The 25,023-nt window shown below is 43.2% G+C and overlaps 1 protein-coding gene across 1 annotated transcript in view; it reads left to right on the top strand.

Annotated features, from left to right (window-relative positions):
* CLVS1 (clavesin 1) overlaps window positions 1-22,668 on the top strand; it is an 87,479-nt gene extending 64,811 nt beyond the window's left edge. Inside the window, exons 3-5 of the mRNA XM_005423049.2 lie at window positions 1,930-2,040; window positions 4,007-4,242; window positions 20,885-22,668. Of these exons, the coding sequence (XP_005423106.1) occupies window positions 1,930-2,040; window positions 4,007-4,242; window positions 20,885-20,972 (435 nt within the window). The 3' untranslated portion in view covers window positions 20,973-22,668. The remainder of the gene's footprint in view (window positions 1-1,929; window positions 2,041-4,006; window positions 4,243-20,884) is intronic.
* The last annotated feature ends 2,355 nt before the right edge of the window (window positions 22,669-25,023 follow it).

Below are 25,023 nucleotides of genomic sequence, written 5' to 3'. Positions count from 1 at the left end.
TTTTTTTTTGTTGTTTGTTTGTTTGGGGGGGGTTTTTTGGTTTTTTTTTAATAATCTGTGAAAAGCTCCAAATCTTAAAAGCTTCATTCCCATGTGTGAGGAAGGCAACTGAATTTGTGAATTTTGCATGAGATGGGCATTTTATGGCTCTGGTGTGCTATAAAACACAATTTTAGGTTATCACATGGTAGAAAATCACTTTGGGCTTCACACTTCTGTCAGTCCATGTGTTTTGCTAGCTGGGCTCAGACTCTCTGCAGCAATTTCTCAGCAGTCAGTTGAAGCCACTGCAACATGCAGCACTGCAGCACTTTATCTCAGTCAGATCTGCATCCTAAACTCCCATGAAAAGCAGTGGAAACACACTCTTCTTTATTGAAAATGCACACCCCAACAGGACATATGTCATCCTTATAGAGAATTATAGAATCACTGAACAGAATCACAGGGTTGGAAAGCCATCTAGTTCCAATCCCTCTGCCATGGCAGGGATGCCACTCATTAAATCACATTGCTCAGGATCCCACTAAACCTGGCCTTGACCACTTTCAGGGATGGAACACCCACAATTTCTCTGTTCCAGTTCCTCAGCAGCCTCTAAGAAAAGAATTGCTTCCTAACATCTTATCTAAACCAGCCTTCTTTTAATTTAAAACCTTGTTCTGTAACTATCTGCCCAGATAAGAAGTCCCTCTCCCTCCATTTTATAAGCCTCTCTAAGGTACTGGAAGGCTGCAATGAGGTGTCCCCAGAGCCTTCCCTTCCCCAGGCTGAACAACCCCAGCTCTCTCAGCCTGTTTTTGTAGGAAAGGTGCTCTATTCCTCTGATCATCTTTTTGGCCCTCCTCTGGACTCACTCTAACAGGTTGACATCTTTCATGGCCTGAGGACCCCAGACCAGGTGTGGTCTCAAAAGGTCAATTCATCATTTACTTGAATTTAAAATGGGATCACCTGTGATGTTACACTGCTTGTCCTCCTCTGTGCTGGCCTGACTACCCCATAGTCCTTCCCAGTACATCCAATATGCAGATTTGTAATGATTTCAGATCTACTGACCTGTCTGAGGTGGAAGTGGGTTATTTCGCTGTATAGCAAGAGAAAAAGATATCACTCAATGCCTGAGGCTGCTCACAAACATTACCCTAGTATGGTTTTAGATGTCAGCCAGGACAAATCACAGCTAGAGGGTATGGAGGGTCCTGATGATGTGCCTGGGGTTGCAGGAGGTGCTGTATGCATACATATTGCTAAATCTGGGGGAAAAATTGACCTTGAAGCAGAACAGAAGCTCTGCAGAGCAGGTGTATAAGGGGATTTTTTCATATCATCTCACAAATCCACCCTGTATTCTCACCAGCTGCGCTCAATCTCTGATGCTCGGGAGGAAGGCGAGAGAAAGCCCCAGGACACCCTGTGCTAATTGTTCAGAATCTCCCTTCACAGCGGAGAGACAGGCTGCTCTCCTCCCCTTGGAAGTGTATTTGCACACAGCCGCAGCGGTCGTCCCATTATTTATGCCACGCGAAAAAAAAATAAATCCTAGGCTCTTCCTTGACTGGCGTTTGTTGGATAAGCTCGTAGGTACAAAACACCCTTCACAATGTGCAATAACCTATAAAGACAGGCCAGCAGCCGCCTCCCCTTCTCCTGGGCGTGGCGGGGTGGGGGGGGGAGCCGGAGGGAGCTGTGCTCGGCAATTGATGTGCCAGTGTGTGCAGGGGCGAAGGGACTGCCTCTGTCCGCAGAGGAAACTGATACAAACGCTTACAGGCATCTTTTTTGTTTCTCCATTTTCCTCCTGCCCCCTCCCAGTGCTCGTTTGCAGATGGAAAGAGACAGATTTTTCCTCCGACTTTCATCCTATAGACTGGCGGAGTAAAGCACTGCATCTCTTAACTGCCTTCCTTTCTTTCTTTCTTTCTATAGGACAGCTTTCCTGCACGTTTTGGAGGAGTCCATTTTGTCAATCAGCCCTGGTACATCCATGCCCTGTACACGCTAATCAAACCATTCCTCAAAGACAAGACAAGGAAAAGGGTAACTAGATGGGGGTGGTGAGTGGGGAGGAACCTGCAGATCTGGATTTTCCGAGTAGCTGCCTGGTTTTTTTCTAGGTTTTTGTGGGTTTTTTTCCTCTCCATTTTCCATATGGTATAAAAAAATCGCTGCTGTTATTAGCTGCCATGGTGCGCTCTCCCCACACCTTCACTTATCAGCATTTCCCACCCATCCTCCTCCCTGTAATGCGCTGCTTGCTCACCCCGAAAGGTCAGCCATTGTAATGATGATTTTAGCAGGGGGAGGCAGGGAGGCCGAAGGGTGAAAAGGTGAGCTCTGAGCAGCGCTGTGCGTGGGAACCCAGGGCTTGCCTTGCGCTGTACAATGAGAAATTAGAAAGCTTCCCCTCGTCAACCCCCTCTCACTTCCCAGGCCGGCCGAGTCAGATGTCCTGACGGAGTTAAAAAATGTTCGTGAGAAGGGGCTGGAGACCCGACTTTAAATCTCCAGCATCTCCTCGGCAATTGATGTGCCAGTGTGTGCAGGGGCGAAGGGACTGCCTCTGTCCGCAGAGGAAACTGATACAAACGCTTACAGGCATCTTTTTTGTTTCTCCATTTTCCTCCTGCCCCCTCCCAGTGCTCGTTTGCAGATGGAAAGAGACAGATTTTTCCTCCGACTTTCATCCTATAGACTGGCGGAGTAAAGCACTGCATCTCTTAACTGCCTTCCTTTCTTTCTTTCTTTCTATAGGACAGCTTTCCTGCACGTTTTGGAGGAGTCCATTTTGTCAATCAGCCCTGGTACATCCATGCCCTGTACACGCTAATCAAACCATTCCTCAAAGACAAGACAAGGAAAAGGGTAACTAGATGGGGGTGGGGAGGAACCTGCAGATCTGGATTTTCCAAGTAGCTGCCTGTTTTCTTTTCTAGGTTTTTGTGGGGTTTTTTTCTCTCAATTTTCCATATGTTATAAAAAAGTCGCTGCTGTTATTAAAAATTAGAGTTTAGAATGGTCTGAATTGAATCAATAACTCAGCCAGGGACCAGCAATTCATTATCACTAACAAAGCGTGGATACATTTTACTGGGACATGCTCAGGGATAGAGAGAACTGGCAATGTGGAGGGACTATCAGGCCTGGCTGAAGTTACTTGCAAGCAAGGGAAAATTCAGTTCAACTCTTTTTGTAGGAGTAAAAATTCATATTACATTCCTTCAGCAGGGTGACTGTTTTCACATGATGGTAACTCACTTGCTTCCACCCAAAGTACCCATGCCTGAGGGCTGTTTGCTCACACTGCAGAGGCAGATCCTCTCCACTGAAACCCAAGTGAAACTGGTGGTTCTGCAGCCATCCTAGCCATTTGTTCTTTGCAGTGTGTCGAACAACAGCTGAATAATCCCTCAGGAGACCCCAGAGCCCACCCTGAGCTGGGTCTGACTAGGCAGGAAAAGGGTAGCACCCACCTGAAAGCAAAGAGGGATTAGAGGAACAAGTGTTGCTGAAGCAGCACCGAGCAGTGACACAGCTTGATACACCCCTGGAAATGTCTGTCCTGGGGTGCAGGGCTAGTGGCCCCCTCAGATGCTGAAGTCCTACTCTTTACGCCTGCTTTCAGTAAGCTCCACTGTCACCCTTTTCTTCTCACTGCTCTTCATGTAAGCCTCTATCCTCTTACAGTAGCAATAATCAGTCATAATTCCTGACTTCTGCTTCTCCTGATCTGGTACTTAAGAAACTGAAATTGTCAAGTGCCAAAAGCAAGCGAATCGGAGTTTACAGAAGTGTTAGTAATGCCAGCCTAAGTCTTCAGCTGCCCACCCCGAAGTCAATCCCCCCTCTTCTGCCAACCGAGTAAGCCCTGAGAGCTTTTGAAATTCCCACCTGAAACTGCAGAGTCAACTAATGACGCTCCACACCTCATTAGCGCTGCTATGATTGTACTTAATGAAGTAAGGAGTGGGTGATGACTTCGAACATTCTTTTTTATTTGTTAAAGATCTTTCTGCACGGGAACAACCTGAACAGCCTCCACCAGCTAATACACCCCGAATGCCTGCCCTCTGAGTTTGGGGGGACTCTGCCTCCCTACGACATGGGGACGTGGGCTCGAACGCTGCTGGGTCCCGACTACAGCGACGAGAACGAGTACACCCACACCTCCTACAACGCCATGCACGTGAAGCACGCCTCCTCCAACCTGGAGAGGGAGGCCTCGCCCAAGCCCATGAAAAGGTCAGTACTGCCCTTGAAATCAGCTCTTTTTTGGCTCCCTGAACAGGTTCGGCATAAATCTCACAGGAAGGGCTCATCTGGCTCGAAGGGAGGCAGGAATGTGGCAAACGTTGATGGTGAGGAGCACTTCACTCCGGGCTGTGCTCGTGGTGTGGTGGGAGAAAGGAAGTCTCTTGGTGGAGCCGTAATTACTTGTCTGATTACTGTGCATGAAAATGAGGGGAAATTAATGAGCCCCTGTACGGGGCATTACAGAAAGTACATCAGGGTGAGATGCTGTCCTGCACGGTGCAGTGCACCCAGTGCACTTCAGCACTGGTCCCAGTTCCTTGCCGCCGCTCTGCTCCTGCTGACCCGCTTGTTATCCGTGAGGGATTTACCTCCTTGGAAAAGCAGCTTTTGTACGATGAACACCACTGCCCTCTAAAGGGAAAAGGAGTTGGTCTTCTCCCTCTGCTTCTGCTCTCACTGGCTCTGCAAAGCCCTGCAAAGAGGGTTGCAGAGCTGCTCTTTAAATGCTCAGATTTTAGTTCTAGTGATTGTGCATTCAGCTCTGAATGCTCAAAATGACTCTGGAGCGTGTTACCCTCAGTAGCTGGACTGATTGTGGGGATGGGGTCAGGAAGTCGGATACCTGGCACAGACCTGTGGTATGGCTCAGCCAGCACCAGCTGCAGTGAGCCATGGCCATGTAGGCTTCCCTGTATGAATGTAACATCTGCACTTGCCTCACCCCTGGCATCCCCTCCATGAAACTGCTTTCCCTGCAGATCGTAGTGATGCTTTCCTCGCTGCTGCCACTTGATGAGTGCTGCACTCACAGGCACGGCGTCACTCCCCGTGACAGGGAGCGGCCATCATTTTGTCACAGCAAAATCAAAGCTGACAACACAGGCAGGCCATAATGTCATGCAATTAATTTTGAAAGTCTTTCATCTTCAGAGGAAAAAAGAAACGCATTCTTGATTCACAGCTCCCTTCCAGGTCAGAGGGATGCCACGCAGCTGTGTCTGCAAAGTGAGGCCTCGTGCTGGAAACACTAACACTTATGACTGACTGCAAGAGCTCACAGGGACATAAGACTTTCAGCCTTGAGCCTGAAGCCTTGTCATGAAGAGGGGTGGCCGCCTGCATTGTCAGCAGTTCTCACTCTTGACCACCAACCGAGGCTGGGAGCCAGCACGAGTTTACAAAGCCTGCCCCAGAGAGCTGAGTTTAAACCAATTTATTTTCAAGAAATATTTCAGTGAAACACACTGAATTATTTTAGAAAAATACTAAATATTTCTTTATTAATAAACTAAATCCCCATTTACATAGCTTTATAGAAAGAAATCTGCAGTTTTTTAAAGCTCCAAATATGTTGAGAGCTGTTCACAGGTAAATCTTTGCTGCGGATCTGATCCTTGGCTGCAAAGAAGGGAGCGTCTTATTGTGCCCTCAGGGGAGAACCTCAGCTTGAAAATTAGTTCAGTGCCAGAAAACCCTGCCTTGAGGCAAAGCCTTCTTTTATAATCTGTTCACTAATAAAAAAGTGCACTAATACAAATACGGGGAGGGGATGAATCTAATTTGTCATGTTGCCTCTGGGCAGACTAGATCTAACTTTTAGCCTAATTTCGTTACTCGGCGGTTAAGTCAACCATCTGATCTTGCACCCCGTGGTCACTACTTGCTGTTAAAGGTGAAAAGTTCACAGCTCCAACAGATTTTCTCCTATGAGTATTTGCTTTGATTCTTCTTCTCCTGAAATTATGGTTTGGCCCAATCACAGGTAAAAGCCTATGTTTAGAAAGCATGATTGTGTGCTTTATTAGATTTTTTTAAAATCAGATTTATATCTAGGGCATTTTAAAAGGTCTCCAGATTTCTACGAGCATTTCCTGTCTTTATATATCTCCCACCTTGCCTCTTTATGTTCATATATCTCTAACACAATGTGAAAGTCAGGCTATAACTGAGATTTCTGGATACTCCAGAGAGGTTGGCTCTAGGCATAGGTGATCTTCTAACATTATTCTTCATCTTAAATATAACTCCCTCACAATTGTTGTATCATTTCTTTCTCTTATTAAAACAATTTCTAGTTTTATTGAAAATATCTCCTCTGGTCCTCCAGCCCTGGCATACCTGTTAGGTAACGTGTTAATTTTGTGGGTTTTCTGATGAAATGATTGGTTTAACAAAAAATAAAGGTAAAGGTCAGTGAGTTTTCTTTAGCAATCATGTTCCACTGAAAGGGGCAAATATGCAAAGACTGAGCCTTCTTAGGTTTCTGCAATTTAAGGCTGAAAAGCCTGAACAATTACAGGACTTTTCCTCTCTGACTGCCCAGACATCACTGCAGTTTACCTGCCCTGTAACCAGCTGCAGGGGAGGGCAATGCTTATGAGACTTGGCTTTACCCGGGGGGCTGAAATTGCAGTGGTTGTTCCCAGCTGTGGCACTGTCCTGCTGTGTGACAAGGTGCAGAGCTGCAGCCCCTCCTGGCTCTGTGGCCACTTGCTGTAAAGCCACACAAGCCCATCCTTGCTAAAGCTGCCACTGGATCTGAGGAATGTTAAAGCACATGGAATCTTTGAGCTTAGGGCAGCTGTAACAGCTGAGAGCCTTGCACTGTGACCACAGAGATGTGTCTCTGTGAAATGAAATGCCACCATTCTCTACACCTGGAGAGAAGCTCGCCCTTGACACCTACTCCAAAAATAGTGTCTCACAATTTTAGTAGCAGAGAGGCTGAGAAATCAAGGTATGAATTATAGATCTGGAAAAAAATTGCCAGGAAATGGAATCAGATAATCACTGACCAAAATACTGTTGTAACGCACATTAGCAAATGAATGCAGAGGGGGGAAGGAGGCCCTTTTCAAGATGCTCCTGAGACCAAACTGAGAACTAAAATAAATCTCCAAATGCAGGCCGGGAAAAAACGAGGCACCAAGCAGCAGTGAGAGGGGCTGAAGCTGGAGCAGGCACCTGCCTGTAGGTTGGCTTTAGGACTGACAGCAGTGCTTTGGCTCCTGTCACCATGGCAGGGACATGTAAATTGAAACAGGTTCACCTGACAACTCTGGGGAGGATGAGGAGAGCAGAGAACATATTTTTCCAGCAAGAAGCTATAGAAGACAGTGGGTTTTTTGACTTCAGAGAGCAAAGGTTGAAATGGATTTGAAGGGAATAAACAAGGGGGGAGAGAACAAGTACTTGAGAAAAAGGACAATTTAGGCATTAGGCATGAGATCAAATGGGTATAAGTTGATCAAAGTATACCTTGGCTGCAAATCAGAGTTTGTTTGCTAGCCATCAGAGGCCAGAAACAGTGTGCCAGTATGACAGTCTGACTGATACAGGAGCAAAAGACTAATGTGAAGGGGTTACAGGAGATTAAATTTGCATAGCAAAATCTCATTAGATTCCAACTTCTGCTCCATTTAACAGCAATGGAACCAGAACATTATCTTCTTCCCAGTCACAGGCAGGGGTGGTTTTCCTAGTGACTTGCACAAGATTTGTTCTCAAGAAAGAGTCCTTGTTGACTTCAGAGAATGGAGTTGTTGTAGATGGGGAAAGGATTAAAAATCTTCTTAGGGAAAGGCTGCCACTGACTGTAGTCAGTGACATAATCTTGAAAATTTTGAGATTTGACAGGAGTCTACAATATGGAAAATCTTTAATCAAAACCATTGCAATTTTTCCACCAGTGGCCACATGAAGTCCCACTGGAGCAAAACCAAACCAGGGGAAATGGCATTTCCATCTGCAGTATTGTCTGGGATTCCAAGTACTGTATGAACAGATGGGAAACAAAGCAAAACAGCTGATGACTCCACATAATGACTCTTAATTACCAGGGAGGGAGGGGCGGGGGAGCAACAATAATAAAAATCCATTCAGAATGTATGTTTGTTAAGATTCAGCTCAGTGAAGTCTGAAATGTGCAAGGTAGTAAACATGCAACCCAGCATTAATACAGCAAACTTAGTTTAATCTGAGAGCCTGGCTACATCCATTAGACAGTCCTGGGAGCAGCAATGGCAACAGGCCCTTCCCCTATCTTGAGCCATCTCTTCTGAAGGGTCCACATCCATCCAGTAATCCTGTCACTCAGGAGTTTTGGGATTTCAGAGTCATGTAAATGGTGCAAAATTTGGAGCACAGGGAAGAATATGACCTCTCTTTCAGCTGTGGCCAAATCTTCTGTGATCTCTGATGGTCAGAAAGGGGCCTTGAGTCAACAGGGATCTCACACAAAAGCAAAGCATTTGCCTGAGGCATTCATGCTGGCTTTTGCTGATGAAGTGTTTTTTTAGGAGCAGCTGGAGGTTTTATCTGAGTGTGCAGTTTAACAAATAGTTATGGTGGGTGGTTAAGCCTAGCAGTTAAAGAGTCAGAGACTGCTCTCAGCATATCAGTGTGCCAATCGGGTACAATTTTTTAGTCCCATTCTCCCAACAGTATGTATGTGTCCATAGCTATTTGGATACCTAAAAGCAGTGGGTGAGCATCCCCAGGTGAAGGGATGGATTCAGTGGCTGGGGAAGATGTGAAAGAGCTCCGTTCTTTGAAGTTTCCTTTATCCTCCAGTGTCACCCTTGCTCTTACACTGGGGTCCAGCAGCAACAAGTAACTTGCAGCAGCATGTTCCCTCTCTGTGACTCACTTTTCTTTACAAGAACTGCCCTTCCTCAGCTGCACCTGAGTCACTTCTTGATGTTTGAACTTGCTCTTCAGCCCAACTGATGAAGACTGTTCTCTGCCTTTGCTTGGGCACCAAGCACAACCTGGGAACTCAGTGTTCCTTCTCTGCCCTCCCAGGCATCAAAAGAGCACTAGCTTTTAAACTGCTGCCAGTGCAAATAGGTTTGAAAATTTAAAATTGCCTTGCAGAGAAGAAAATTCTACCTAACGACTAGATATATATTCTGGCTAAACAACAAAATTATTTAATCAAAATATAATTAATGATAACTTTATTCAAATTTGGGGTTAAAAATTATTCTTAGGATAACATGGGTTGTAAGAGCATTAGTAGCACAGAGTCAAGTTTATCAGAGACCCTGTAAATTCAGAGTTAGGGTAAAACTTATAAAGTAGAGCCAAGCACATTAATTATGAACATGTACAATCTGTGCATTATGTTTTGTACTGTAAAATAAAAACTTAAAGAATCATAAAACTGTAGAATAATTTAGGTTGGGAAAAACCTTTAAGATCATCAAGTCCAAGTTAATCCAAGTCCACAATTAAACCTTGCGCCTAAGCACTACATCTATACATCTTTTAAATAACTCCAGGGAATGGTGTCTCCACCACTTCCCTGGGAAGCCTGTTCCAATGTTTACAACCCCTTCAGTAAAGAAATTTTTTCCTAATATCTAATTTAAACCTCTCCTGGTACAACTTGATGCTGTTTCCTAAAGGACTTGAGCATCCAAAGACTCAATGTCCTGACTGGTGGTTCATCAAAAGCCCCCATATTATGCATTTTGAAAATGCAGTGGAAAAGTCTGTTGGAATGCATTGCCCCATGATGCTCAGTTATAGCATGTGGATTTTTATGTCCCAGATTAGAGTGAAAGGATTTTAAAGTACAGATGAGGGTTTAGCCATTATTGCCTCCTGATGTGTGTGTTTTCAAAAGCCCTGATATATTCAAATGAACTCACTGCTGAAACTAATTGCTGTTTCTCAGAAATGGGATCCTGCTTCCAGAAAGGATTTTACAACTGGTCCACACTAATGCCGACTGGAAGAGTTTTAGAACCAAAAGGGGCCGTTCATGGGGGTGAATTATGTAAGGTTTTTATTTATTCAGACTTGTTTCTCCATATGCCCAGCTGGGCTCTGCAAGGCAGGCCTTTCTAGTTGTTATCCTTAGTGTGACCTTAATGTTCCTTGGCCATATGTTTCTGCTTTTATGGGTCATGTTTTATGCCGGTTCACAGTCAGCACCAATTTACTGCAGAAGTAGTAAAATACCAGCAAATAAAAATCAGTATGAAAATGTGTGAACACTTCCCACTGCCCATGGATGGCAGCTGGGCTGCTCTGCTTGTAGCTGGGGTGCATTTCTACTTGTGTTGGGGCAAAAGTGAAAAACTTGTGATAAAATAACTCTATAAATACACAAGACCTATAACATAAGGCTTACATTCACTATTTTATTATAAATTATTTCAAACAAAGGAGAATTTCTGAATGCTTCTGCAGAAGTGCTTCCCCCATACACAGATGATGGATGAGACATGGATTGATAGTAAAGAAGGTGTCCTAGGGACATGCATATCATGTAATGTATGCATTATCTAGTAATATAGAGTTTAAAGTTATACACTCTGTTTAAAGTTTATAGCTTTTAAACAGAATCCAGTGAATACATCAGAAAGAAGTGGAAAGCAGCTGCTGGATCTGGCACATTAGCAGGTCCTAGGGAGGCTACAGGAGAGATGTTGCAGAATATCCTGAGGAACCTGTAGTGAGAGAAGCCAAGTGAGTTGCAAAGCCATAGCTGAACCAAGGACAGGAGGGATGGGTAGCTTGGTACTGGGGATGTCCTGGGATGAGGCAGGAAATCAGTTGCTCTCTGAGGGCATTGACAGTGTGGGCTTCATTCATCTGTTTGCAGCACTCAATTCCCAGTGCATGGGTGCACAAACACAGGCTAGAGGTGAGAATGGCAGAACCAGTGCTGCTCAGGCTGCCTAAAATACTGTGCTGTAAATTATGCCTTCAACTGGCTATAAATTTGCCAAAAGTTTAGTAGTTTAGATTAGAGACATGACACTTAATAAAACAAATGGTTTTACATTGCTTATGTCTTTTGCTGTCCTGTGAAAAATCTGCCTACATCTGGCTGAGTTACAAGCCTTTGAAAAGGCAATTCACACATGCCCTGTAGAAACATATTTAATTTTAGCATTTAATGGCCCCACAGATTGCCTCATGCTTTAGCTTGGCCTCCCAACATAAATAAACTTGTTCTGCTTGTGTTGATGGTTCAATGCCCACAGTGTGCATCTCCTGCCTAGGCCATTGGATGTAGAGAGCTTTTGTAATTACAACTTTTATTTGTGATCACAATTGTCTTTGCACTAGGCCAATCCATAGCATGGAGCCAGGATTTGGAAGACTGACGCTTTTTGCTTGCAGAGCTTCATCCTCCCTGCTGTTGGCAGGAGAGTTGGAGAGAAGAGGATTTAGTGGTGAACCCATCTGTGCACTGCAGACTTGGGGTCACTGGGATGGGAGCCACAAGGCAGACTGAAAGATGAGGTGGGCACAAAGTAGTGGAAGCAGATGGACTAGGACACACACTTGGTGGGCAACAAATGGCTGATGGAGACCAGGTTCAGTCTGTTGGGTACAACCCTTGAGAAGGAGACCCTTCTCTCCCTCTCCCCCTGAGCGCCTGTTTCAGCCTGGCATGTAGCTTAAGCCAAACTTCACACAGACTGTGAGATTGCACATTGCTTGTTTTCAACATGCCAAGCTATAGACTGTGGGGTCTAATTTCCAGAAATACTCAGCAGTTGCCTGCAACAGAAATCCATGGAACTTGTGCTTTGAACACACAAGATGCCACTTAAGGCTGAGGGCTCTGCAAAATCAGACCTACAGCACTGGGCACCCCATTGGAGGAATACTTGCACGCTAACCTCACTGTGTTTCTGCTCTCCACATGCAAAATGAAAATCAAAAGTAAACCCACTCTCACAGTCATGCTATGGCAGTAAATGAATGAGCATTTAGGAGGCACACAAGTACTGCATTGATAAACTCCACAGAAAAGCTCAGGAGAGAATTAAAAAAGGCAATCTTCAGAGCAGGCTTGGGACTAATGTGCAGCAAATGTGTCACAGAGCCACATGCTGAATCACCATAAGAAAGCAGAACGAAATGGCACTGACAAGCACAGCACTGTGTATGCTGAGCACTGAGGGAGGAAAGAGCCCTCTGAGAAAGAACAGAGTGTGCTCCTGAGGCCAGAGTGCAAGGCACAGGTCTCAACACCCACACACACCTGGCCAAGGGACTGCTGCTCCCACAACCTACATTTTAGTTTTTCATGCTGTGGTGGTGCTTGACTTTCCACTCTAAATAGTACATCTGCAGGGCTGCTTTCATGCTGTAGTGCTGTTCTTCTGAAGGTCAGGAAACTTTTGATATATGATGGGGAAGTAGAGAGACTTATCCCCTTTGCTCTTAGTGCTCTGTCCTCCCTGGTATTGCCACATAGCAGTGAAGAGACTATGACTCAGTGGCAGATCTGGTTGAGATGCTGAGAACTGGACTCACTGGAATGGGAGCTAAAAAAGGCAGACTGAAAGATGAGGCAGGTGTAAAGGACTGGATTGTCTGGAAAAGGGAAGCTGTTGGGCTTGACAGAGAGCTTGGTGGGCAAGGAAATGGGGATAAGCAGGAAAAGCATGAGCGGTCATGACAAGTGCATGTGTGTTCATGTGTGAATATTCATAAAGTGTGAGAAGAATTTTTTTTCATTACCTGGCCTGAATTTCTTTTTTTAGATATCAAATTCTGCACACTTCATAATAGCTCTGCTGAATCTGATGTAAATTGTTGTTTGCTGCTGCAAGGCTGTCTTTGTTTAATCTTATGACTAGGCCTTTCATGTGATAGGTGACATATTGGATTCCAGAGGGCTAAGGGTATTCCAGGAAATCCTCGCTGAAGAAGGCGCTGCTATTCCTTCTATGAGAAAAAAAGCATGTGGAAAAGTCAGTCTACAGCAGAGAAAGCAAATGGCCAGGAAAAGCTCCCACCTATGCCTTTCCCCTGCCCTGGACTGAGGCAAGCTCTTGACACAGAAGCTCAGAACACTTAGGAGAAGGAGATATTGGGCAAATCCACACTGATGAAAAAAGACTGAGATGTGCACCCTAATTCCAAGGCTGATGGCACAGATCAACTCCTGTCCTCATTTCTCAGGGATAGGCCCTGCCAGAGGAGTCTGGCTGCGTTTGCCCTGCATATGCTCTGGTTCCATCTGGGTCTCAGTGGCCTGAAGGCATGAAACTGTATGTGCTGTGTCACACACTTAAGCATTTCTGTATATTTATACAATTCAGAGTGTCTGCAATAAGCTGAGAACTTCTCCTAGCCCATCAGGGGCCTGTTTTTACAGCAAGTGCCAAAGGACACCACACTGCATCCTTGGAGAGCAGTGTGGGCTAAGGGACAGGTCGGGGCAGGGTGCTCAGACAGCCAGGCCATGGTTAGAGCTAAATGTGGTGCAGTGTCATCCCTATCCCTCTTTATGCAGACCCTGCAGTGAGCTGTGCTCAGGGTTTGTGTGGAGAGCAGCAGCTGTGGCCAGCTCTCAGGTATGAAGGAGCATGGCAAGAACTGATGGGTGCAGGGAGGATCAGGGGTTTTGTGCCGGGGTTCCCTCTGCAGCACTTGCCTCTTTAGTGAGGCAACTACTCTGAGACCTCTCACTGGGGAGTGCTCACCACCAGGGAGAAGGATAGTCACTGGTGCCAGAGTGGCCACAAAGTCAGCTTCCATTTGGGAAGTGCAGCAGCTAGGCACCAGTGTCCTGAGGGTTGAGCCTTGGCAGCCAGATGATGCCAGAGTTTTCACACTGCTTTTGCCCCTGACTCATCATGCCAGTGGATCTTTGCCAGCCCACCTGGGCCCCTAGACATTGGTGCTGCTGCACGTTTTTGCAGTGCTGAGATTGGTGCAACAAAGCTGCCCCTCTGGGCAGGTCTCTATGGCACAATACTCTGCTGTTTTAATGCAGAGCTGTGAGCCAACACCAGTGTAGAAGCTGTAAAATTGCTTTGGCAAGAGATTTGAGCAGTGCTTGTGAGCCTGGGCACAGAACCCCATGGCATGGCTGCTGCACTGGGATTGTGCACTGCTGAGCAGGGCTTGCTTCATCTGCTCACACCACCTGGGGAGCATTTCCTTTCCAAGCACCTTCAATAACAAAAGGGTACCTTTTGCCACAATCACTTCACACCTGTACATCTGCACTCTTTCTGTGATACCAAGGAGAAATCCTTGTTTTCCCCATGCAGTGAAGCCATACACTTGAATGAGGTGCATTGCAGAACACACTCTGAGGTGCTGCACCCATCTCTACAGTCTGATGGAGGGAGAAGGGCAGAGAGAAAAATGTCCCTCAGACCTTGTCAGCATAAATGTTCATGAGTGTGATTTTAAAAAAATATGTTCTGTAAAGGGAACGAATGGGAGATGAACAGCCCAAGGTACTGGTGAAATCTGAATGGAATTTAAGTGAAATGAGCAGATGGGAGGTGAGAGGTAGAAAACAGAGTCATTCAACGTGATCTGCGGTGTGTCACTCTGAGAGCTTGAAGCCTCCTGAATTTAGGGAAGAAGACATGCCGCCCTCCTCTTTCCTTCACAAACACCCTGAAAGGAAGCCCAGCACAAAGACAACCTCATTCCTATGGGCTGCAGCACATCAGCATTCCTGTGAAGAGGAGCATAAAATGAGGGATCAGAGAATTGGAGGATGTCTCTAAAGACAAACATGCTGTGATACACTGGCACTTACTGTTGGCTCAGCCCAGGATTTTGTACTGTGTTTTTTATGGGAAACAAGCCTGATACCCAACAAACATCAATTCCTGTGAGCTGATTGACTACAGCTATACTCTGAGAAGAGCCTTCTGAAAACAGCACAGCTAGGAGGTCTGCATCCAGTCTTCTTACATGGTTTTTGGCTGAATTGGAGAGAGTTGCATAAAAGTGGCCACACACGTAAAGCCATCTGTTCTCTTAGACATTGATGTACATACCTATGCAGTGCTGTCATCTGAAATATATGGCCAGCCTGCTGGAGAAACAGCTGGGTATTGTTGATTTTCCAGACTTCCAAATACTCTTGCTGAACAGTAAAACAACCATGGGGGGTTTGATTGACGCTTTAAATGGACCACACTCAAATGGTACCTAGGGTTCAGAAGTGAGACTGAGAATTCATTCCTCTTTCCATTTTCATTTTGTTCTCCTAAGAAAGGTTACCTAGCCTTGGAATCTAGATTAGTAAAGTCTGTGGGCATTGACTTGTCTTTTAATTACTTCAGATTTAGCTCCTAGTCCACTGTGATCACGTACTCTTACAGGAGCTAAGTCTCCCAGAGGGATCATGTTAAAGAAAGACAGGCACAGTGTCTGCCAGCTGGGGGCAATGACCCTATCTGTGTGATACAAACAATTGCCTACTTGTGTTAAAATTTAAGTCAACCAGATTCTCCACAGCCAAGTATCTTTCAAAGTGGTCACTGAGAATTTTTAGCTGAGAAAGGAAGGAAACTAGAAGGTTTTGAATTCACATATAATCCTTGATAATTCCAGAGCTGCAGAACACACAGGACAAGTGTCACGTTTCTGGTGAGTACTGAAGGTAATATAGTGAAGGTGAATAATGAAGGTGTGAGGCAGCTGTGGCTATGATATGTAGGAAACATTGCCTCATACGTCATGAAATCTGTTCTCCCTGGTTTTAACAGATGAGAACTCATCAGAGCAGGGACTCAAATGCAGGTAACCCATGAATCATATATTTATACCATAAGTTTAGAACAAGTCAGATGAATAGCACCCCAAGAATGTTTATCTCTCTGCCATTTGTAGCACAGAGTGACCATAGATGTCTGATAATGAGACGAATCAAAACACAAGTGACTAAAATGTATTGACAGGAGAAGGCCAGTGCTATTTCTGTTTCCTGCTTAGATGATTAGTTCATATCTGGCTCAGGTCAAAATGACTTGGACATTTCTTGAACATGACAAAGTAGCTGCATTCATCTTGCAAAGTATAATTAAATGGTTTTAGGCACTATGATGGCCTCTTGGCCTCCATCTGTTACTCCAGGAGGACATGAGTCCTCTACAAGTCTTTCATGAAACCGACAGCCATAACCTTCAGTTATCTAATCAGTTGTTTTGGATACCCTGTGGTGCCCTAAATGGCCACAGATATCTATGTTTAGCAGCTGAATGTCATCCACACTGTGAAGGCTGACACCCCAAAGGCATAATTGACTTGTAAAGAAAATAGCTGCCCTTTCAGGATAGAGAAAGATGAATTGGGATGGTTCAGAAAAGCTGGTATTTCTGTGGGCACAGAATCACAGAAAGGTTGAGGAAGAAGCCTCTGGAGATCTTCTCCCCAATCCCCTGCTCAGTGCAGGGTCAGATAGAGCAGCTTGTCCAGGATTTTGTCCATCTGGATTTTGAATATCTCTGAGCATGAAGATTCCACAACCTCTCTGAGCAATTTGTTTCAGTGTTTAAACATTCCCCAGTAAAACATACAAGTTCCTGTATTTCCATCTATGTCTGTTGCCTCTTCTGTCACTGAGTATTACTGAGATGATTCCTTTATGTTCTACTACTCCACCCCATCAGAACATATTGGTATGGAAAGACAGTGAAACAGAAATGCCTTTGTCTGGTGCCATGAACAACTTCTGCTGGCCATAGGATACCACCAGAACAGTGTCCACTGCATTGACAGGGCCAAAGCTTAAATCCTGCTTGCCAAACAAGGGAAGTTTTGTACTGCTCATTTATCATTTTAAATTAAAATGGCTTAAATTGTTGTGCAAGAGGGTGCTTTGAATGCAAAGATGCAATTTACAAAGACTAGTCGGGGCAAAGGTACTTTGGTGTCTTACTGCAATTTATTTTTCAATAGGAGGTTAAAGTGCAATTAGATACATACACATCTTTTCAAGAATCATGAACAGGTTGTCTCAAAAATGTGAAATGTGGTTGTGAAGTCCTCTGAATAAAATGTTAATGCAGCTAAAACAGGTAGCAGTACTTTTAAAAGAAAAACTAGTCTTAGGCTCACTAGGCTCAGTGCTAGAGCCAGCATACAAACCCCCTAAAGAGTGTGTAAACTTGCACATACCTAGAATGTGACTGCTTTTCTTGAACTAAATATGTGTGCTAGATACACAAATGAAATCAGATGAAACCAATAGATTGGGTGCTTCTTCCAAATAGTATTTGTCTTATGTTAATTTCTACAGCCAAAAAATACAGGGAATCTCAGTGCCCAGAGCTGAAGGACCATGACTCTGACAATGATCAACTCCCAGCTGACCCCGAACTTGTGCAGGATCTGCTGCTCCAGCTGGATCCCTGCTAATCCATTTGGCCTGATGGGATTCATCTGAGAATCCTCAGAGTTGTCTGATGTCACTGCAATGTCTCTCTGGGTGATGTTTGAGTGGTCTTGGCGATCTGGAGAAGTCCCAGCTGACTGAAAGCTGGCAAATTTCCCACTTTTCAAGGAGGGCAAGAAGGAGGAAATTTCAGGCCTGTTAGTCTCTCTTCAGTGCCCAGTAGAATCACAGAAAAAATATTCTGGGCAGTACTGAAAACCACCTGGAGGATAATGCAGTCATTGGTCACATTCAGCATGATGATGAGGGGAAAGTCTTGTGTGTCGAACCAGATTTCCTTCTACCACAGAGTAACCCACCTAGCTGATCTAGGAAAGCCAGTAAATGAGATCTTTTTAGAACTCAGCAAAGCTTTGGATGTTGTCTATCACAGTGTCCTTCTTGACAAAATATCCAACACTCAGCTGAATAAACACACCATGTGATGGGTGAGCAACTGGCTCATGGGTCAGGCACAAAGAGTTACAGTCAACGGGGTGACATCAGACTGGCAGCCTGTCACTAGTGGGGTTCTGCAGGTCTCCATCCTCAGCCCTGTGCTCCTCAACAGCTTCTTTAACAAGGTGGATGCAGGACTGGAAGGAATTCTTACAACAATAAACAGGAGGAGCAATGTGCGTCCAAAAAAGGAATGAGGATGTTGAAGGGACAGGACAGGAAGCCACATGAGGACCAACTGAGGTCACTTGGTTTTTTATCCTGGAGGAGATGGGGGGACCTCGTTGTGGTCTGCAGCATCCTTATGAGGGGAAGTGGAAGAGAAGGTAGCGATATCTTTACTCTCCTAACCAGTCACAGCACCTCAGGAAAGAGCATGAAGCTGAGTCAAGGGACGTTTATTTTGGATATCAGGAAAAGGTTTTTCACCCAGAGGGTGGTTGGGCACTGGAACAGGCTCCCCAGGGAAGTGGTCACAGCACCAATCCTGACAGCGTTCAAGAGGCGTTTGGGCAATGCTCTCAGGCACATGGTGTGACTTGGGGCTGTCCTGTGTAGGGCCAGGAGTTGGACTTGATGATCCTGATGGGTCCCTTCCAACTCAACATATTCTGTGATTCTGTGATTCTACAGTTACTGGTCAGCTGAAAATGCTTTCTACAGCAGTGGCCTACTGCAAATCATCTTTCCTCTGTCATTAAATAAAGTAAAGCTATAGAATGCATTCAGGACATTTTAGGCCAGTGAAATATATATCTCATGCTAAGTTATTACATTAGATTGTGAGCTGCATTGATTCATATCATCAAAACCCGACCATCTACATTTTTAATACTTACCATAACTGAAGAATATGAAAAAAATTGTTTTGGAATCTTTTTCAGAATTGACCGATTTTTTTATTTTCTACATAAAAAAGTAAGTTAAAAAGAAAACTGGAAACACTTTTCAGCAAAGAAACCTCTGATGTATTTGGGAAACGGAAATCCAAACACAAATCCTTTGTTGTGTCTTAGAAAATAGCAATGATTGTTCAAACCATGACTGTGCCCTCCAGATAGATATCAGAATTTTACGATAGCAATCTAAGCAACTTTTAGCAGAAACAGAAAAGAAATTGTTGCTGCAGAGCTTGGTAGATACAAAAATCTCAGTTGGATCCCTCCCCACATTATTCAGAAGGGCCGGGCATAGCATTTGAATAATTTAGCTTTTGGACTTTGGAGGTCAGGTGGGTTACAACACATTTACTCAGTGCTCTGGATGTTTTGTTTCTGTGAAAAAAGAAACAGCATAGGACCTGAACAAATAATTTGGGATTATGTTGCTCCCAAGGTGGTGTACATCCAAGTACCATTATAGTGGAGAACCCTGTATCTTGCTGTTACAGAATGCCAGAATTATTGAGTTTGTAATAAGATGAAAGCAGAGATGATCAGCAGTGATCACAAAAGGAAAAATTTTCAGATTTTTCACAGTTGACTTAGAGCAGAAACTTTCAGCTGTGTGCTGGGAAATGCTGCAAAGGATACACAACTTTTTATATTCATTGAAGGGCAGTGGGTCAGACAGAAACAACACACTGGTGATGAGTATTAATCAGGTACTATTTAATAATAATTTAATCTGGTTGTCAAAAAGAAAATAAAAACCTGGTGACGTTGAGATTCCAATCCATTCCATAACAATTTGAATGCCACATGATTATTTTTTGCTGCCTCATACTAGAAATATGTAAATTGCCATTTAGCATAATCTCCCAAATCAGTTGCTTTTCTATATTAAAATGCAACCATAAATCACTATTCATGTCACATATCTGTAAAAAATATGCAGTGAAAACATTTGGGCAAACATAATTTCTTTGAAAATTATGGCATAAAGTCTTTCCATTGAGCATCTAGTTTTTGTTATCTTTCTTTGGAGATTTTTTTTAATGAAAATTTTTTATTATGCTTTAATGAAAGCTCCAGGCATAAGAATAGGAATAATTATCATACAAGTTATTCACAGTCACGATATTCAGTCCTGCAGTACCAAAGGATGTAATTTATTAAGGATTCTTATCAAAAGAGAGGTGACATCTAATCTCACAAAATAGCTAAAGCATAAATGAATAAGTGGGAACTACAAATGCATCATGTATGGAATGAAAGCTACTCCTAATTCTAAAAGCTAACCACAAGAAAACTGGCTCTCTATAACAATACTATGCACTATGTGAATGCCTGGTCTGGATGACTCTATCATCACTTATGAAAAATTTCCCCTTCTAAAAGTTCCAGATTCACTCAGAGATCTTGCTCTGAAGCTCATTGTCTCCTCCAAACTGGGAGGCAACTCCTAGCCCAAAACAGAGAAAATGGAGGATAACAAATCTCTGTAACAATAAATTCATCAGATCCTCCTTTTATAGCTCAGCAAGCAAACTTACAGCACACAGACCTCAGAAAATTAAATAGTCTTGAATTTTCCCACAATTTTGACCCCATTCAGCTTTTGTTACTGCAAGAAATCATGATGCTCCTCTTTCTATAATGCTTACTCATTTTTCCCGTGTTGGAATTTTTTAATCCATTAATAACAAAGTATAAACGATGCCTCTCACCTTGGAGGCAGAAATGAATTTTAAATAAAGTTATACTTCAAAGGTTTAGACAGGGAGATAAACTGCAGGACTGGACTTCCCTCATCATCATATTAAGCCTATCTTCTTTATTCATGGAAGCTCTGCCCCGGAAGCTCTTTAAGTTGCTGAGCACGTTCAGCACTAGGGATAGTAGGTAAGCAATAAATATTTTGAAAGCATTTGAGATCTTCAACGACTCCCTTCCCTGCTTGTATTTAAAGGAGTGTTTCCCGAATTCCTTATGCTTTCCACAGAAAAGAATTAAAAAGCCATAAAGATGAGAATGGACTAAAGCAAAGATCATGAAAAGAAGCACGGGGACCCCAGGGAGGTGAGTGCATCTGCAGCAGTCATTGCTAACGTGTGTGCTTTTCTGCATTCAGGTCCCAGTCCGTGGTGGAAGCTGGCACGCTGAAACACGAAGACCAGGGGGAGAGTGAGAACACCCAGCCACTGCTGGCTCTGGACTGAGCTCTCAGGAGCCCCAGGGAGATCCATGAGCAGACCTCCACCATGGCAGAACCCCACGGAGCACACCACACTCAGACACATGCACGCACACACGCGTCTCGCTTGATGACAAGTCCTTCGTGTTTCCTGACCAGTAACAACTGTCACCAGCCATCTGTCCCCAGGGCTGGTGCTGAACAAAAACTGAGAAACTTCTACTGACACAGCAGTCTGTCCATACACAAAGAATTGGATTTCTGTTTTTTTTTTCTCTTTGACTTGTGACATTAAAATATTGGAAATGGTGGGACTGCATTCTCTGTTTAAAGAAACCAGGGTGTGTTCATAGTGTTTCTGAAGACTTCATCAGGGATGTTCATTTTATAGAAGTGAAGGTTGTAAGAGTTTTAAAGAAAAGCATCTCAAATTTAAACTTTACGCTGTAATCAGCAAGTGTAATCTGAGTTAGAGGGCAGAATCATCAGCATCTATAGAGTACTTGAGTTTTACAGAAGGATTTTGCATTTAAAAAAGAACCCCAGTGCCAGCATAATGCCATTCAACATGACACGTTGCGACTGCCTCATCCACGCAGCTTATACGGGGGTCACATTTCAGTATCTAGCAAAAATTGTTCTCAACTTTTGAAGCCCTTCTAAAACTGCCAGATAAGTGGAATGAGCTGTGTGAGCAGCAAACACACACAATTTGAAATGCAATTACTTGATTTTAATAATGATCAAAATTTCCACAGGCAATTTAGGAGCCTATAAGACACGTGCGTGTGCATGTGTGTGCACATGTGAAGGGGGTGGTTCCAGGGAGGCACACTGGACAAATTCAGCAGTGATTAATGGTTCAATCCAGATTGTTTCCTTTAGATCACAACAGCAAATGAAAGCTCTGCAGAACCATTTACCCCCTCCCCTCCTGCAGTCAGGGAAAAGTGTAGCCAGAAAGGTATGCTGATTGCAGATGCGGGCCATGGTTAAAATGAAAAAGGAAAACTTAGAATTAATTATCCAATACAAGTTTCTGCTAGAGGGAAATGTTGAAGAATAGAAGAACTGAAATGCCAAAGATCAGTTTGTTTTATCTCTGTTTGCTCTAGCTGCAAAGAGAGTACCATCCCTTCATTGAAATGGAAACCAGATTAAAGAAATAAAAGAACAATCATTATAAAATTGCATGTGCAGTGACTTTATTTCTTAAAACACTTACAATCACTGTACACACTTTAAATCTTCAAATAAATTGCCATACATTGACAATTCACTAGAACAAGCAGTTGGCAACAATATATCAAAGGTAGCAGTGTAAACCGTACATAGAAAATGAGATGATAATGGGCACAAGGGTTTTTAATGTGCACTGGAACACTCACTGAATTCTCAAGTGTTAGGCTGAAGTGATGATATAGTTCAAGTGGACATGGCCAGCCCTAATGGATGGACTAACAAAATACTGCCTTTATCTACAACAACATTTTATGGCTGCACAGGGCAGAAAGGACATCCTGCCAGATCCTATCAATACACCCACTAGTTTTTGTACAGAATAACTTCACTCAGACTAACCTCTTACTGCAGCAACATGTCATTGACACAAAGCCTGGCCTCCATGACAGAGAGCCAGCTTTTAAGGCTGCAGATGGTCCCAGAAAGGCAACACAGGAGTGAGAAAAAGAAGCAGAAGCTTGCAGGAACATTAAAAAAAATAAGATGACTGAGCCCATTTATCTTTGGGGTTTCTTCCACTCCCCCCCACCCAACATCATCACCACCTATTACAGGAAACAAGGATGTCAAGACCTGGTAGCAGCTCCTTTCTCTTCCCTGGGCTCACAGAGACTAAAAGGCATTTGGATGTGTCAAAGAGAATGTGCTTAAAGCAGAAAGCAAAAACCAAAAGAGACAAAAAAAGACAGACATTTGCTATTATACTGCAGCATTGAGGAAGAATTACTTTGGTTTGTGATTTTTCTCTGTTAATACACTTATTCCCACTGCCATTGAATCTTTGTGATGATCTGTTACAGTCACTGCTCATTAAAGTGGGTCTTACCCTGCCCAAGAAGTGCAAATACCACTGAAATCTAGTCTTTGAAGATCAAACCTCACAAAGGATAAATGATTTACTTTCTTTAACTGTGATATGAATAAATACATATGATGCTTTGTATCTAACTGTATGAAGCCTGCATTTAACTGTAGGCTCTTACACAGATTCTGTGCAAGCAAGGTAACAACAGGCAGGGAGGAACATGGTGATGAGTACATACTGTGTTACAGACTACATTGCCCTTGTCTGCCATTTTTTTTGTAAATAAATCTAACCAAAAAAATGCAAATTGCAATGGATTTCCATTGAAAAACCACTTTACTTCCTCCCTTGGCATTTCCAATGTTGAAAAGCCTTTCCAAGACAGAATACCACTTGGCAAACAGGAACACCTAAAAAATATGCCAGTAATTCACTGCAGAATTTCTGCTCTATATATCCTCCCCACATACAGAGTTAATCCAGTAACTGTACCTAATAAAATTATCCACTCTCTGCTCCCTGACAGGTGGGCATAGAATAGATTCCCTCAGTGTTGCAGGAACACCTTGTCTTATTTGAGGCACTTAAGATTTTTAAATGGCTAATGTATCACTACACAATCTAATAAACAGTGCTGCTCTGGCACACACACATCTTGGGGACATTACTTTTATCTATTTGCCAATTTTATCTATTTGCCAATTGCAATTGGACAAGATAAAGTATGAGCCTAAAAAAGGAACAATGAAACAATCTGAAGGACGGCATGGATTTTCATAAATAAAGCTCCAAAGCTTTTACCACTTCTTTAGCATTTACTCTGAGTTATAGAAACTAAAATGCAACATTAATAAAAATATCTCTAAATCATCAATTTTTGTTTAAGAAGTTCTTGATTTTTTCTTTACACACACAGTCTTTATTTTAGAGAATTACCTTATAATTTGTACTGCTTGATCACTTCAAAAAGATATTAAATATAGGCTCTGACTTGACAGCTAATGGGATATTTCAAAAATATTTTTACTCTTTTACCCCCCACAAAAAGTACCTTATTTCCAGTTTTGCATGATTTTTAAATGATCTCCAAAAGCATTTTTATATTCAGTGAAACTTATAAATCTTTACAGCTTTTCATTATTATTAACTGAGAACTGTTACTTTCTGGTACATTGTGTATAGTTTCATTATTATTTTTGATATGGACAACATGTTAAAACCTAATTATCTTAGCTGTCTAAAAGTGACTATTGAATAGACAGGGTTTATCAGTTTAATATTCAAAAAAGGAAATTAAAGTGCACACTTCCAGAAACTGTTCACACTAATTTATGGTGCAGTCACCATGTGTTATATGGCATTAGAAGATTTAATGACCTAGTAAAATACAAGAATCTGAAAAGCATTCTGTTTATGGGAATGCAAAGCTCTTATCTGCAGTTTGCTTCAGCAAATGTGACATTCAGGTCATGATACTCCAATGCCATGATGTAGACTCTGCAGCAATAAACCACTGAGTACTACACAAATAAAAACTGCTCCATGTCTTTTGGACAAGAAAGTCAAAGCTGTGGAGAATAAGCAATCTCAGTGCCTCCTTGCTTAGTGTTTGTCATTCACAACCCTCAATAATGATGCCCAGAGCATCCTAGCACACCTGTCCACACCCAGCTGGTGCTGTGGCTGAGGATATAACAGCCAGCCACAAACATCAGCAGTGCAATCTCTGCTCTCTCTCCTGTTAGTGTTCTTAGAAGTTAAAAGTAGAGGGTCCTGCACACTCCAGCTCCCATTAAACAGTACAGACCTAGAAGATCTGCCATCTGCTTAAACATCTAACTAGTTTTCTTTCTTGAAAATAGGCCTTTTTAATATATAGTAAATTCTGTATGGCAAACACAGAGTACACTGTAAACAGTACCAGGATCAGACTACTTCAGCATTATGTCATTCATTTCAAGACAAGGAAAATGCCATGAGGTCAATTAGAGGATCATTCTAGCACTCTGTAGAATGCTGCCACTGGAAA

The sequence above is a fragment of the Geospiza fortis genome, unplaced genomic scaffold (genome assembly GCF_000277835.1).
Source record: "Geospiza fortis unplaced genomic scaffold, GeoFor_1.0 scaffold121, whole genome shotgun sequence".
Lineage (NCBI taxonomy): Eukaryota > Metazoa > Chordata > Aves > Passeriformes > Thraupidae > Geospiza > Geospiza fortis.
Note: the sequence above shows the minus strand (reverse complement) of the source record. Positions and strands in the feature narration are given on the sequence as shown.